Source organism: Lolium rigidum, chromosome 2, assembly GCF_022539505.1.
Source record: "Lolium rigidum isolate FL_2022 chromosome 2, APGP_CSIRO_Lrig_0.1, whole genome shotgun sequence".
NCBI lineage: Eukaryota > Viridiplantae > Streptophyta > Magnoliopsida > Poales > Poaceae > Lolium > Lolium rigidum.
In genome coordinates this window covers 54,605,484-54,619,366 of record NC_061509.1, presented here as the reverse complement: position 1 = coordinate 54,619,366, position 13,883 = coordinate 54,605,484, and the positions used below count along the sequence as shown (strand labels likewise).

General features: G+C 42.9%; 1 protein-coding gene and 1 long non-coding RNA gene across 2 annotated transcripts; one reads left to right on the top strand and one right to left on the bottom strand.

Annotated features, from left to right (window-relative positions):
• Positions 1-7,332: 7,332 nt before the first annotated feature.
• Positions 7,333-9,342, bottom strand: LOC124686490. The gene is made up of 3 exons (XM_047220423.1): positions 9,175-9,342; positions 8,876-8,997; positions 7,333-7,708 (listed from the first exon to the last, which is right to left on the bottom strand). Exons 1-3 carry the CDS (start codon positions 9,250-9,252, stop codon positions 7,588-7,590), a joined length of 321 nt encoding a protein of 106 aa, XP_047076379.1. The 5' UTR covers positions 9,253-9,342; the 3' UTR covers positions 7,333-7,587.
• A 380-nt stretch (positions 9,343-9,722) lies between these two features.
• On the top strand, positions 9,723-12,900 carry LOC124686489. Its single transcript, XR_006997838.1, has 4 exons — positions 9,723-9,818; positions 12,180-12,259; positions 12,344-12,462; positions 12,588-12,900. It is a non-coding gene; the product is annotated as an uncharacterized LOC124686489 (long non-coding RNA).
• Positions 12,901-13,883: the final 983 nt, after the last annotated feature.

The window sequence follows — 13,883 nt, the reverse complement described above, 5'->3', positions numbered from 1 at the left end:
AAACACCCGGATACCCAGAATATAGATTGTACAGAGTACTTCGGGGACTTCTTCAATGGCGTCATCCCCATGCTGCAGAATAGCAGGGTCTGAAGCCTGACATGCTCCTTTGGCAAGATCAGAATTTCTCCTTAGGTAATTAAACTGTACAATATGAAGTTTGATCAGTGAGGAGCGTAGCTGAAATAAGATAATGTGCTTGTTCTACTCTGATGTTCAAGCAAGGTTATTATCCTCTGATGTCAAACTTATGGCTTAGCTTGTTCACTATCTATGAGATCCAAGATTTTGTTGTCAGTATTGGTACTCCTAGATGTAGAATTGTTGTTGTCCTTAGACATCTGTGCGGATCTGTGTGGGGTATTTTCTTTGGCCTATTCACCGGGACTTTGGTTTTGTGTTCCAACCAGGTTATCAAGAGAGCAACCCTTTTCAACCAGGTTATTGATGTCCTGCTGTTTAATGTCAATGTGCATACCTTACTTTTGCAACCCTTTTCAACCAGTCTAGTCCTCATTGATCAAACTTCAAATTGTACAATGTAATTTAGTGTTGTTTTCCGTTATTCTTCAGGCATTCAGTGGCCATATAGGGCCAGTCTCATGTCTTGCTTTTGGGTTGGACTCTCCAGAGCTATTATCTGGTTCTTACGACAGTTCAATAATGCAGTGGAATGATGACGATAGAACATCCATGCACTGCCTATATAGCCATCAAGGTGAAATATTGACAACTGATGCACTGAGCAAAGACAGACTTCTGACTGTAGCGCGGGACAGAACAATTCATCTTTGGAAGGTAATTTTGCCCTTAGCTTTTGTGAATCTTTTTGGTACTGACTATTTTGTACAACTGCTGAAATAAGAGAAGCATTACTGACATAAGAGTAGCATTAGTGACTAAGATAATGTGCTTTATTTCTGAATCTTTTTGGTACTGACTATTTGGTATAGCTGCTGAACTCCTAGTGTAATGTAATGTTTGTACCTATATGTGAACTGCATTTACTGAATAACAGAGTATATTCTCAGCAACATCATCAGTCTATCATGATTAATTGTCTAGCTCAAATTCAACAGTTAACATGACTCAGACACTGTGCTGGCTGGGTGCTGAAATTCTTCAGAAAATACTGCTGAATTTGTCTCCTCCAGGCCCATAAAACAGAGTTATTCTTCAGGAATTGCATTACACTTAAAATCAGAGTTAATCATCAGTCTACCATGAATTTGTATTGCCTGCACTCCATTGGTACTATAGCTGTAGTGAAGAGGGCACAATCATGCATTTTAGGGGCAGAGCATGAAAATATTGACTTGAACATAGTTTATGTGAACATAAGTAAGCATCACTGTACTGGCACAATTCAAGAAACTTATCCTTTTTCTCTGAAGGCTTACAAAAATAAAGAAGCTTCTTAAATAGAGCAGGAAGATTTACATATGGTTACTACTCCATAAAATAGAGCAGCCTTTTTTGTTCTACTGTAGCTGCTCCACACTTTTTTTTTTGAAACTTGGACATATATTAATCAAGACATATAAGATGTTTTACAATCATAATTTGCCAGTTCAACCACACAGGGAGGAACTGCACCGACTAAAACATGCCCAGCTACCTCTTCTCTGCCTAATTTCGCCAATCTGTGAGCAACTTGGTTGCTGGCTCTATTCACTTTGGAGAAAATACTGTCAGACATAGATCCAAGAAGAGATTTAGTGTCCTTAACAATACCCGCGATCGCTGTTAGCCTTGCTAGTTCACAGGTAGTGTGTGGGAAGTAGTCTGTTTGTGTGATCTGTGATGCTGCCAAAAGCTTGTGCAGCTTGTATTGCATAGTGGTATTTATAGGATACAAGCTAGATACAACATGTAGATTAAGCCTTCTAGAGCTTTCTACTGCTACTAGAGTTATCCAGACTTACATATGAACAGTACTACAAGAATACGCTAGAACATACTAGCACCTATAGTACTACTAGAACCTGCTAGTCCTACTAGAAAGTACTAGCTTAAATCTAAAGCAAGGATTACTCTAACAGATCGCTGATTTGCTAGGGCCAACTCCACACAGTTCCGAGATCAGAGAAGCACAGTCGTTCTCTAGATGAATAGGTCCTGTGTAGTGAGGAAAGATTGCTTTAATGCCTTCCAAGCCTGCTATAGCCTTGGCCGTTTCTGCATTTGGACAGTAAGGAATCCAGCCCCACGCTGACAGTAAAACTTCTCCATGCTCGTCTCAGAGAACAGCTCCCCAAGAACCAGTACCTTCAGCTTCTTTGAAACTTGCGTCAAAGTTCAGTTTTACCCATCCCGTCGCCGGTCTTTTCCATGGGGCAATAACTTCCTTGCATATCTGCTTATTATTTGAAGCATGTTTGCCAATAGTACATTTACCTTTTGTATCGATAATCAGCTCAATATCTCTAGTATCCTGCACAGAAGTAAGGTAAGATTGCAAGAAAATGGAGGATTGAACAATCTTTGCTTTGCCGTCTCCAAAGATCATGTTGTTTCGAAGATGCCAGCATCTCCACCATAGCAGAAGAAGTTTCGCCCGCATGTCTTCATCCACTTGACTTAGTAACACAAGAACCCACTCTTCTCCAGTATAACGAAGAACTTCTTCCTTCGGTAATGACCAATCTTAGCGCAGACATTCCCGTAGCGCTCTTGCCTTTGTGCACCTCATCATCGCGTGGTAGCTCGTTTCAGGTTCCATACCACATACTGAACATGTGGGTAGATGATCCATTTTCCTTTTATGTCGAATGGCTTGAACTCCTAACGTATTCGAGGCGAGTTTCCAGCCGAAAACTCTCACTTTGGGTGGGACGCTTGCTTTCCAAATGAGGTTCCACATATCCCTCTCTCCAATGAGTTTAGTGCTCATACCAGCACCACCAGTATTGTGCTTTGATTGGATATTCATAGCCAACTTGTAGGCACTTTTTACAGAGAAGTGTCCACTTTTCTCATAATTCCAAGCAATGTACTCCGTAGTCTTCACCAACACGTGTGGGAATTTTGATTTTCAGAACATGTCCGGCATCTGTCTCGAAGAAAATTGAACGCACCAGTTCCTCATTCCAAGTATTAGTATCTGGAACTATCAAGTCTGAAACCCACTTCAGTCTAGAATTTTTTGCTTTTCCAATAATCTTTAGGCTGCCTCTGGGAACCCAGTTATCTCTCCAAATTTTAATTTTTGATCCATTGACTACCCTCCAGATCACACCCCTCTCAGGCCTTGTTTACTTCTCTCGTATTTTTCTTCCCAATGGGTATGGGGATGGGAGGGGATTTGGTGTTCACCCAATCCCCTCAAATACCCCTCCCCAAAAATACACTAGTATGATGGAGAGTTTTTAATTTAGGCAAAAAATGTGGGGATGGGGGGGGATGAGAGGGGATATCTCGGGATTATGTCGTTCAAAACCGGAGAAGTAAACGGACTAGTGGGGATTTTCCGGGATACGAAATAATCCCCTCTCATCCCCATAAATACCCTAGAAGTAAACAAGGCCTTAAGAAGATCAAGACCATGTGAAATGCCCTGCCAACAATGGTGATGAATTCTGTATGAAGGCGGTGTCGAGAAGATCACCAACTGGATAGTACTTTGCCTTGAATATTCTGGCACAAAGGCTATCTGGGTACTCAATAAGTCGCCATGCTTGTTTTGCAAGTAGTGCTTGATTAGATAGTCTCAGGTCTCTAAAACCAATGCCACCCTGAATGTTTGGCTTTGTCATTTTATCCCAGCTCATCCAGTGTACTTTCCTCCTGTCCACTTCATCTCCCCACCAAAAGTTCCTAATTATTTGTGACAAATCATCGCACAGACCGGCTGAGAATTTGAACACACTAACTTGTAGCTGCACCACACAGACTTGTGGGTATGAAAATATTTCAACAAAGCACCACATTGTGTGAATCTAATCTCTTCAGAAAGCATTTTCTTCTTGCATACGATTAATCTAGGCACATGTAGACAATTTCATGAAAAATATAAACATTTGTGTACTGTACAAAAAAGCAATACAGTATTAAGTCGCATGTAGACGTTCTAGCTGCTGTATGAAAAAAATACACTCCTAACTCTTTTTTTCTGTATTGTACACATATCAGTATCTGTACATGTATCCTCAAAAGTGTATGCCTCTGTCAGTTCACTGTCATCTTGAAATACAAGTACTCTGTCAGTTTACTGTTTTCTTGGAAATACAAGTACTCAGTCAGTTCACTGTGAGTCTATCAACTGCCTGACATATGTAGGAGTTCACTCCTGCTAATGCCAAGATTGGAATCTGCACATGAAAAATTGTATAGAAATTAAAATGTCTTCCCTTCTTGTAATTTCTAGGAGTATAATGTTGCATTTTAGTTAATCTAGCTTCTGAACATTGATCGGTTAGTGACAACTAAAAGCATCAGGTTTACATTCTCGAAAGAAAAAAACGTTTTGTGAACCATTTTTTTGCAAGAAGAACAATGTCTTGTAGGCTTTTGCACAATCGCAGTGTTGCTGGTTGCTGATAGTTACAAGATTGATATTGATACCTACCAGCTCAAGACATTGCAGGGACGCTGGCGGGGAAGGCGACGGCGATCGGCCTAGCCTCCATGGCTTCACGTCAAGACGGATTCCGGCAGGGAGCAGGGTGCAGTCAGGGCCGCCAGGGCGGGAGGAGAAGCTGGCCCGGTGGTGCCTGCCACCTTGAGCCGGACGCATGGGCTCCAGCGGCGGCGAGCTCGAGCAGCGGCGGAGCGCGGGAGGACGCTGGCCTGCCGGCGTGAGGCGCGAGAGGTCGCCGGCGCGAGAGGTCGCCGGCGCCAAGGGCGGAGGCCACCGCCCGCCGGCGCGAGGCTGCGAGATCCACCGGGAGACCCACCGGCGCAAGGCTGCTAGGAGCGCGGGAGTCCACCTGCGGGAAGCTGCGAGCGCGGGAATCCGCCGGCGAGCGAGCGTGACCCTGCTGCGATCGATTGGTCGATCGATTGGGGATGCGATTGTTTTTTCGAAATAATAAGGGTGCAAATGAAAATTTTGCTTTTTTTTTTTGCGAAACACAGTACAATCAAAGACGCTCATACATACGCGCACACAATCACCCCTATGAACGCACACACGCACACCCTACCCCTATGAGCACCTCCAAGAGACTGCGTTGAAGAACTGATCCGGCGGGTCTTGAGATTGACGAAGTCACCACAGGCGCCTCGCTGTCGACGGGAACGTCACCTCCCACTGAAGAATATTCCGCCTTTATCTCCACTACTTATAAAAGCACCAACATGGCAGGAACATTACATCTCAGCCTTCAATTCCATTAGATCTAACGATTCAGCACTCTTCAATGACATTGCACAACGTCCATGTTTTCCAAAACGGCATTACATCTCAGCCTTCCCACTAATCATGTCCACTAATTGAGGCAATTATTGCTCCAGGATTATACACGTACTACTACTACTTGCACTAATTGCTCAAGGCACGTATGATACGAATTTTTCAGATCCACTGTCTTATAAATTGCTTCGTCAATCACCATCACCACACCTGAAAGTATACTGCATGGCTTACTACGCCGCACTGGCGCCGTCGCCTCCCCCCTCACTCTCGAGTCCATCTTTCATGCGCCACCGCCTCACGCCGGCGTACTCCAGACGCCACGACTCTTCACCCTCGTGACCGTCCGCCGCCGCGGGAGGCTGAAAAGTCGCCGGTGGGCCCTATCGCGAAATACAGCTTCGAGTTAACCGGTAAGTCTCGGTTGCCTCTTTTTTTCCAAATTCGAGTCTGGCCGATTTTAGCTTTTTTTATTTTATTTCGGAGATAGAGCGCATGATTATTGTGTGTGTGAGATCTTTCCATACATAGTGTGTGCGTGTGACAAGGGTTTAAAAACAAATATTCATTATAATCTCTTCATGATTTTGAAAGTTTATATAAAACTTTTTACATAGGCTGATAATCATTTTGATTATTTTAGCTTTTTACCCATTTTTGTAATTGTGAATATATGTAAAGATATGTGTTTCATGCGCTCTCATATCGTTGAGCACGAAACACATTTAAGTGGCTTCGTAAAAACCCTCTAAAAGAGAAATATGTTTAATTTTTTTTATGACATGGTATGAAACGTGCAATGCACGTGCACGCTTACTAGTGAGACACCAAAGTGTCAAATCTGGGATTTGAACTCTGGTGGACTGGGGGGCCACTGCCCTCCTAACCATCCAACCACAGGTTGGTTCTCAAATGAAAAATTTGCTTTGAAACTGAACTCCGGACACCTAATACGTGACAGAGGGAGTAGTACGTATAATATGGATCTGTTCCTGTTATTTTCCTAGCCATCTCCTGTTTTATATGAGAATTATTCTCTGGGCATTTGATTGTTATTGCATGATGTCTGATGGCTGTTCAACCAGTTTCCTAGCGTTCTCATGTCAGATCAACGCAACATGCAACAACAACAACAACACAGCGCTTGTAGAACTTGAATTGATTCTTTTTTTTTTCTCTCGTCAGTTTGAACCACAGCGCCAGACAGGCCCAGGAGGCACGCCCCAATCTGTTGAGCACCTTCTTTTCAGTGTAGGAATCAGATGGACGAATTAGGAAATGGGTAGAGAGTAGCTCTGTCTTGGGCAGTTTCTGGGACAGCAAAGCTTTCAACTGCTTGGTAATTCGGTAAAGCTTCAGAAGAGGTGATAAATGGACAAGATCAACTCAAAAAAAAAAAAAATGGTACCATACATATCTTGGTGCTCAAGAAGTGATGGTTTTGGGGACTTGAGGTCAATCTTGTTGTCAGGTAGACAGTGGAAGTGTGGAACGACAATTGTTCTCGGAAATACCAAATTGAATTCATAGGCTAAGTCTGCATACTTGTTTCTTTAGACAAGGTTAATACAGATGCTAATTTTTTTGTGTGATGATCAAGAAACCCATACTTCTGTCGTTGCTATTATTCTTGACTTCCCGTCGTGAGCTGTGATGCTGATTCGCAAACTAACTGACCCTAGGTAGAGTAACATTTAACTCTGCCTGGTCACTAAATGAGACTAGAGCTTGCTGACATAACCATGTGAAGCGGGACCAGATCTAAGCAGCTATACAATGTTTACCGTTGATAGAAAATAAAACGAAAAATAAAATGAATGGCAGCAGAGCTCCTGACTAAGGAACTTGCATCCTTCTGATGGGACGTATCTGTTTCTGTGTGCAAATGACTGTATGGATCTCAGCTCCGCATGGAGGTTAGGGCAGGGAAGGCCAGCCACCAAATGACTACAAGCTAAACGCAATGGGGCAGAAAAATGTACCATAAATATGATCACCACAGCTGTCATTTGACCATTCTGCAAAAGTAATACAGTATAACTAGGTTCCATACCATACTCCCACGTTTTTCATACCAGACTCAGCATAGCATGGTCAGTGAACAAACCATTCCGATCACCAACCATCATAAATGTAGGATTACAACAATTTCACTTAGTGCAAATTGAACACAACAAGAATTAGTCTTCTGATGGAGTCTAACCACTCATGTCCCAGGTTCTGGATTTGAACACTTAAGAGAACCTTTTTGAAGCCTTGGGTGCAAAGTACATAAGAGCAGACGTGATGCCCAAAGAAAGGTGGTAGCTACGACGGTGGGCGGGATCATCTCGCATCAATCCATGCTCTATCTTCCTGCAGAGCAAGACATTTTTCAACTTAGAAAAATTATAGGCCAACATTGCACTGAAGGACAACTTGGTCCACATTGTGTAAGATATTACAAGCAGTACAGCGCAAATAGATTCATGTCATAGCCAAGACAATGCAATGAGCAGAAACTGCTTAGGCCCTGTTTGGATTGGGGGTAAACTTAGTGTGTTCACCGATATTTAGTTCAACTTTGAGCTAAATACCGGTGGCCACATTAATTGTACCGCCATTCCAAACGGCCCCTTAGGCCTTAGGGGAGGTGATTTCCCAACCCTTGGGAGCAAACGGTTTTCACTAGGATGTGATTTCGAGCTAGGCAATGAGACATTTGAATTTCAGACATGACCTTGAAAATTCAGACATGAAGAAAAAAACTGCCCAATGTTTTGAATTTGAAATGTCACCATCAATTAGAAAAATAAAAAAAAAAGTAGTTATCATGGTTTGTACAATCATACTGGTCAATCATACTGAAAATTCAGAAATCAAGATAAAAACTGAGGTCTGTAACCCTACATGAGACCGTCAGCAATAGCTTTTGTAAGTATCCTAGCGAGCACCATTTTATGCTGCTATAAGGAAAAGATGAAAGCAGGACGCTTCTTATAAGGAAAAAAAATGAAAGCATGCAATCAGTATAACTTTCAGTCCCCATTTCCCTATTTTTTTTCTCAGACATAGTGTGAGACAATGAGCATGCAGCAGAGGGATTTCATGCTATGTTCTGTTCAGTACATCTTCAAACTAGTACATCCCTACGTTACGCTCCAAACAAATTATAATGTTACCAACCCTGATATAAGTTTTTTCATGTCAACGAATTAGAAAAGAAGACAACATTACCATATTTTCTGCCTTGTCATTCGTAAGGTTACGATTCAATAGTGAAACAGGGATTTTGTCAATCAATTTGACTAAACCAAACACAAGCAAGTTGTCAAACTGTGGTGGGCCAATAGTGAAACAGGTATTATTATAATAAAGGAATCAACATATGCAATTGACGCTTAGTGGTGCCATAATAATAAAACCATACGACATGCTTTTGTTTGTTTCATCTTTGAATTGCTATTCCCTTCATCATTTCCACAACCCAAAGCTAGTAGGTAGCATGAGTCCTGATTTGTGTCGAGTAGAAGTAATTGGTACCTCTCATTGAACCTCCAAACCACACGTTGGCTCCTGGCGTTGGCCTCTAACTCTTGAATAGACTTGGAGATGCTGTCCACCTGGATATTGACCGCCTTCAACCTCTCGACCTTCTCCAGCACCTGAATAGCATCACAAATCTTAGGCCACGTACTAGTTTCCAACGCAAATACTAGTCGACGCTAGGCGCCAATGACCGGGACTGCAGCGCATGGAGGCCAGCGCCCGTCCCAAGCGCCGCCTTGGATCGAATCACCAGTAAGAAAGGGGAGGCGCGGGAGGACAGGATATGCAAATACCGCCTGGTAGTTGGGGACAAGGGGCCGGGGAGGCGTCGTCTTCATCGCAGAAGCCAAGAATCGCACCGCCGACGACATGGTCGCTCGATTCGCTAGCTAGGGTTTCTACCCCGATGGGAGAATTTCTTGGATCTAATCACAAACTTGGCCTTTCTTTTTCTTGATTGATTGAGGGATCGCAAACTTGGCCTGGATTGTGTATGTATATATATAGTATGCGTGCGTCGTTCACCAAGGCCCACCTACGCGCCGCGCTTCTATGGGCCTTACTGTAGCGAAAAAGGCTTTAAAAGCTGGGCCTATGCCTTGTACAGTACCTGGGTTCTACTAGTTTCATGGGCCTCTGTGGTTAGCTGATCAAAGCCAGATCTCTAAAACAAACAAGCAAGACCTAGGTTCGGCCTCTTCCTCAACGTCGGCGCAAGCGCAAACCCACCATGTCGTCTCTGCTGCGTTCTCCGGCCATCCGCCGCGCCCTCTCGGCCGCCTCACCGGGAGGTTCCTTCCTCCGTGAGCCCTCAGTAGCAGCCCCCGCCGCTGCAGGAGCGGCCGTCCGCCGTCGTCTTGGGCTCCCGGCCGTGCCGCGCCGCCACCTCTCCGGACAAGAGCAGAACGGCAAGCCTCCTACTCTTTCCGCCGAGCAGGTGAACAAATACCCTAAACCTTCTCCACGATTTCTTGTCTTGTTGGATAAATAAAAGATTGGGTGGGTATTATTACCCTTTGTGAGGCAGCCTTTCCCTATTACTCATGTCTTTTAGGGTTGCAAATTGCCTATTGCACGTATTGTAACCGCCCTTACTGCACTGCACCACGTGACGATTTGGTCTTGCTTCATTATCACTATCGCATGGGCCACCCAGCAGTCTTAAGTCTTAACTTGCATTCACAAATTCTCAATGGACCAAACACTGGCCACCTGTGTTGTAGGTTAATTCTTTTCGTGCTGTTTTCAGTTAATTCCTACTGAAAAGCAGGTTGAGCCTTAAACCTTAATCCTGGTGTTGAATCATGATGCATATAGTTCATGTGTGATGCCCAATCTATGTCATCCAACCTATTCTGGCCACAATGTTGGTTTACCCACATGTCTGCAATGTGGTTCCATTATTTTCCCTCTGAACGTTTGACTTCATCAAATCTACAAGAGATGGACTGATTCTCACAGATTAGAACGTTTCGAAAAATGTTTTCAACTCATGTTCTTAAATAATTGAGGATGTGATCTCTACTCTCACCAATGGTGGACGTATCAGACAGATTCTTGTGTGTGTGGATTATCTTGTGTCTTGTTTTGAACATTTCATGTAGTTGATTCTAGATTATAAGCACAGTTCACTACGTGCCATGCATAATTAGCAAGTGGACAGACAAAAAAATGATTCACAGTGTCTAGATTATCAAAAATTGATACTTTTTATCTGCGGACAAACCTTCTCCAGCCAACAAGTTCCTTGTTAGGATTCATTATTTAGTAATGAACATCCTGAAAATTTTGATTCACAGAGCTATATTTGCGTTGCTGAATAATTTGTATGGGAAATTACTGTCTGTCATCTTCAGCTTTTTGTACATTAAGCAACCTGTGGAATATTTATCCTTTAGTGTCCAAAGTGTACATCTTTTGTTCAGGTTGAAAGTGTCCCTACAGGGTCCTTTTGAAATCTATTTTTTCATCAATGCACTGTTAAGCTTAGATACCACATAAACCCCAATGCATTGTTTGAAGGCATCGCCGTATCATACTTAAGTGCTTAGGCGCCCCAGGATGGTGAGGGGCCTTCCATGCCTTAGATATTAAGCGTACAGGTGCCTCAGTGGTACCATTGGACATGCCACCGCCTGTTCCTAGCTGCATCGTCACTGTGGCAGTTCCAGCGGCTTGGAGACGACAACAATGCCACCTCCCAGCACTCCAGCGAGCATCCTGGCATGAGTTTTGCTGTCATCACCTTCCTTGTATGATCTACTCTGCTGTTCTGAGAAAGAAGGCATGCTGCGGAGAGGGAGTTGAGGACCTGAGGAGAAGGGAGGAGATTTAGGTTTGTGTGCTGCTACCATGAGGAAAGAGAGCAGAAAGGATGTGGCGGCTGTGGTGAAGGAGTATAGAGTAATTAGGACATGGCGAGGAGTATGTGGCTACTAACTGGGCGTTTGGGCAACGGAGAAGTGTGTAAATAGTGGCCCATCTCTCAGTCTTTCTTATTTTTCCTTGCAATACATGCGTTAAACTGCTGATTGCTCTGTGAGTGCAATGTCTAAGGTGCCGCCTTGCCTAGCCTTAAGTGGTTATAAAAGGTAAGGCGGGGGTTAGGCACCTCGCCTTGCAACCTTGGTTCTGAATTATGTGAACAGCCTGAAACACATTTGAATCAATGGCTTGTCATCAGTCGATTAGTTCTCCCAAAACTTCGTTTGCTCATTTTACTCGGCTTGTCATCAATCGATTTCTCCTCCCCAGACTGGGTTTGCTCCCACTCTCAACTTTTCTTTGCACCAAGTGAAGAAGGTATCTTTATTAGCTCTAATGAGGACTGACCAAAAGGAATTTCCTGCTTTCATTTTTTTCCCCTGAGAGAGTGTTATCACCTGATATTTTCTTCTTATATATCAGCTGTTTCAACATGTCATACTTATTTTCTAAGTCTTTGTTCAACCATTTTCTTAAAGTGTGCAATGTTCATGGTTCTTAAGTTCAATATCCCTGAGCCTTGGGGTTGGCCACATGGAATATTCTCTTACGGAAAAATTGCCTTGGGACCCTTAAAGATTTTTTAACTTGTTTAATACTGTTTGAATTCCATTCTGTCAGACGGATTCATGCCATTTCCATTCCTGTTGTGTAAATTTTAGCATTTTGTGGAGAGAATAACAAGCTCATTTCAGAAGTCCTGAAACTATATTTCTCTAGTAAGGTTTTAGGTAGCATTAGCAGTGATGACACTTCGAGGTCTCTCACTTACAGCCAGTTGACAATACTACTTGATTTTTCTGGTGCTGTGCAGGTCAATGTGATAGATCAGAATCTGGAGAAAATGCAAGCTGCTATCGACAATGGATTTGTCGTGTGTGGAACCATTAGACAGTATGTATTTGCCTAAAATTTCTTAGATGCACTTCTAACTATGACATCGACGTGTCCTTATATATTCGATACTTCCGAATGCAGTCTCCTTGAGGAAGGCAAGCTACGTAATCCGTTTGTCCAGTGGGCATGGATGCTTGGCCTTACTTATTTTGTTTCTTCTGCCGTACAAGTGATGAGGCCAGCGAAGGGAGGCTGATTCGGTATTCTTCCTTCTTGTCTTTTGATTACTTAAAGCATTGGCTTCTACTTAGGAGAATCAGTAATGCATTTTATGAGTACAATTACATGCTGACCTTCATCGGGGCACATTATTGTTCATGTGCAGACCGTAATTTGACTTGAAGGAGGGAGCCATTCTGAGAGATGGCTGTGGTATCCTTCAAGGATCTAGATGCACCTGAAGGTTTTGTTTTGTTGTTGATGGTATTAATTAAGGGCACCTGTTAACCTGTTTATTTATGAAAAATACTGTGTCTTCCTTTTAGCAAAAGAGGAGATCCATCAAACTCCAGGAGTGAGTTGCTGTGGCACCGTTTGCATGTCTAATCTTAACTTATATTATGGTTGATACATGTTGTATGAATTTAAGTGTATCTGATGAATTTACACATGTTTAATCTTTAACTTTGGTTGTATGATCGAGTTGCTGTGCACTGTCAGATTGTTGGGTGTTTTGGAAGAAGGTTCTCTGTCGTAATTCCCAATCAAGTTTTTTGTCATCCTGCTGATTTTATGCACACTGTTCAGTTCCATATCCATGTATGACATCTTAAAATATCATCCTGCTGATTTTATGCACACTACACAAAATCCATGCTTCAACTTACTTTCTCCATTAAAGCGATCGAGAGGTGAAGCGCCACGGACTACTACACCTGCATTTCAGATCACTTGGAGCATCCCCACCACTCACCAGTGCCCCAAACGGCCTTTGGGGCTCTGGCCCAAAATGGCTCCCCACTAGGGCCCTTCAAACCGTGTTGGCGTCAAACTGAGGGAAAAACCTATTTCCCGCCCATCTGCGGGGCGGATTAATGCCCGCCTGCCTGAAAGAGCGAGAAGGCCGCGCCCATCTTGTTCTGTTTTTCGTTTTTTCGTTTTTACTTACATTTTTTTCTGGTTTGATTGGTTTTCTGTTGGTTTTGTTTTTCTGTTTTTTCCTTTTTCAGTTTTGAAAATATTTTTCAAATTCGAGCAAATTTCAAATTCGGGCAAATTTCAAATTCGATTTTTTTTAAAATTCGAGCAAATTTTCAAATTCAAGCAAATTTTGAATTGGAGCAATTTTCAAATTTTAAACATATTTAACATTTGAACAAATTTTGAATTTGAACTTCTTCAAATTTGAACTTTTTCAACTTTGAACATTTTTTTATAATCTGCAAGGTTTCAAATCTAAAAAAAAAATAAAGTAAACAATAGAAAAACGTAGAACAACCTTTTATTGTGCGGCTGGGTCGGCCCAACACGGGCGGGGCGAGAGGGAACCATGTGTGTGTGTGGCTACCGCACACACGCGGGCGGGGTATAGGTGCACCCAAACTGAGCATGCTTAGTTGACCGGCATTTAACCCGTGCTCGCCCTGTATATAGGGGGTTGAATGGGGGTCGTCGGCAACAC

Excerpts from the sequence above, each read along its gene's own strand:
- LOC124686490 (XM_047220423.1), bottom strand. The coding sequence starts at position 9,252 with ATGTCGTCGGCGGTGCGATTCTTGGCTTCTGCGATGAAGACGACGCCT. Across the intron at positions 8,998-9,174 it reads TTGTCCCCAACTACCAGGCG|GTGCTGGAGAAGGTCGAGAG; the intron begins GTATTTGCATAT and ends GATGCTATTCAG. Across the intron at positions 7,709-8,875 it reads GTTTGGAGGTTCAATGAGAG|GAAGATAGAGCATGGATTGA; the intron begins GTACCAATTACT and ends CTTGCTCTGCAG.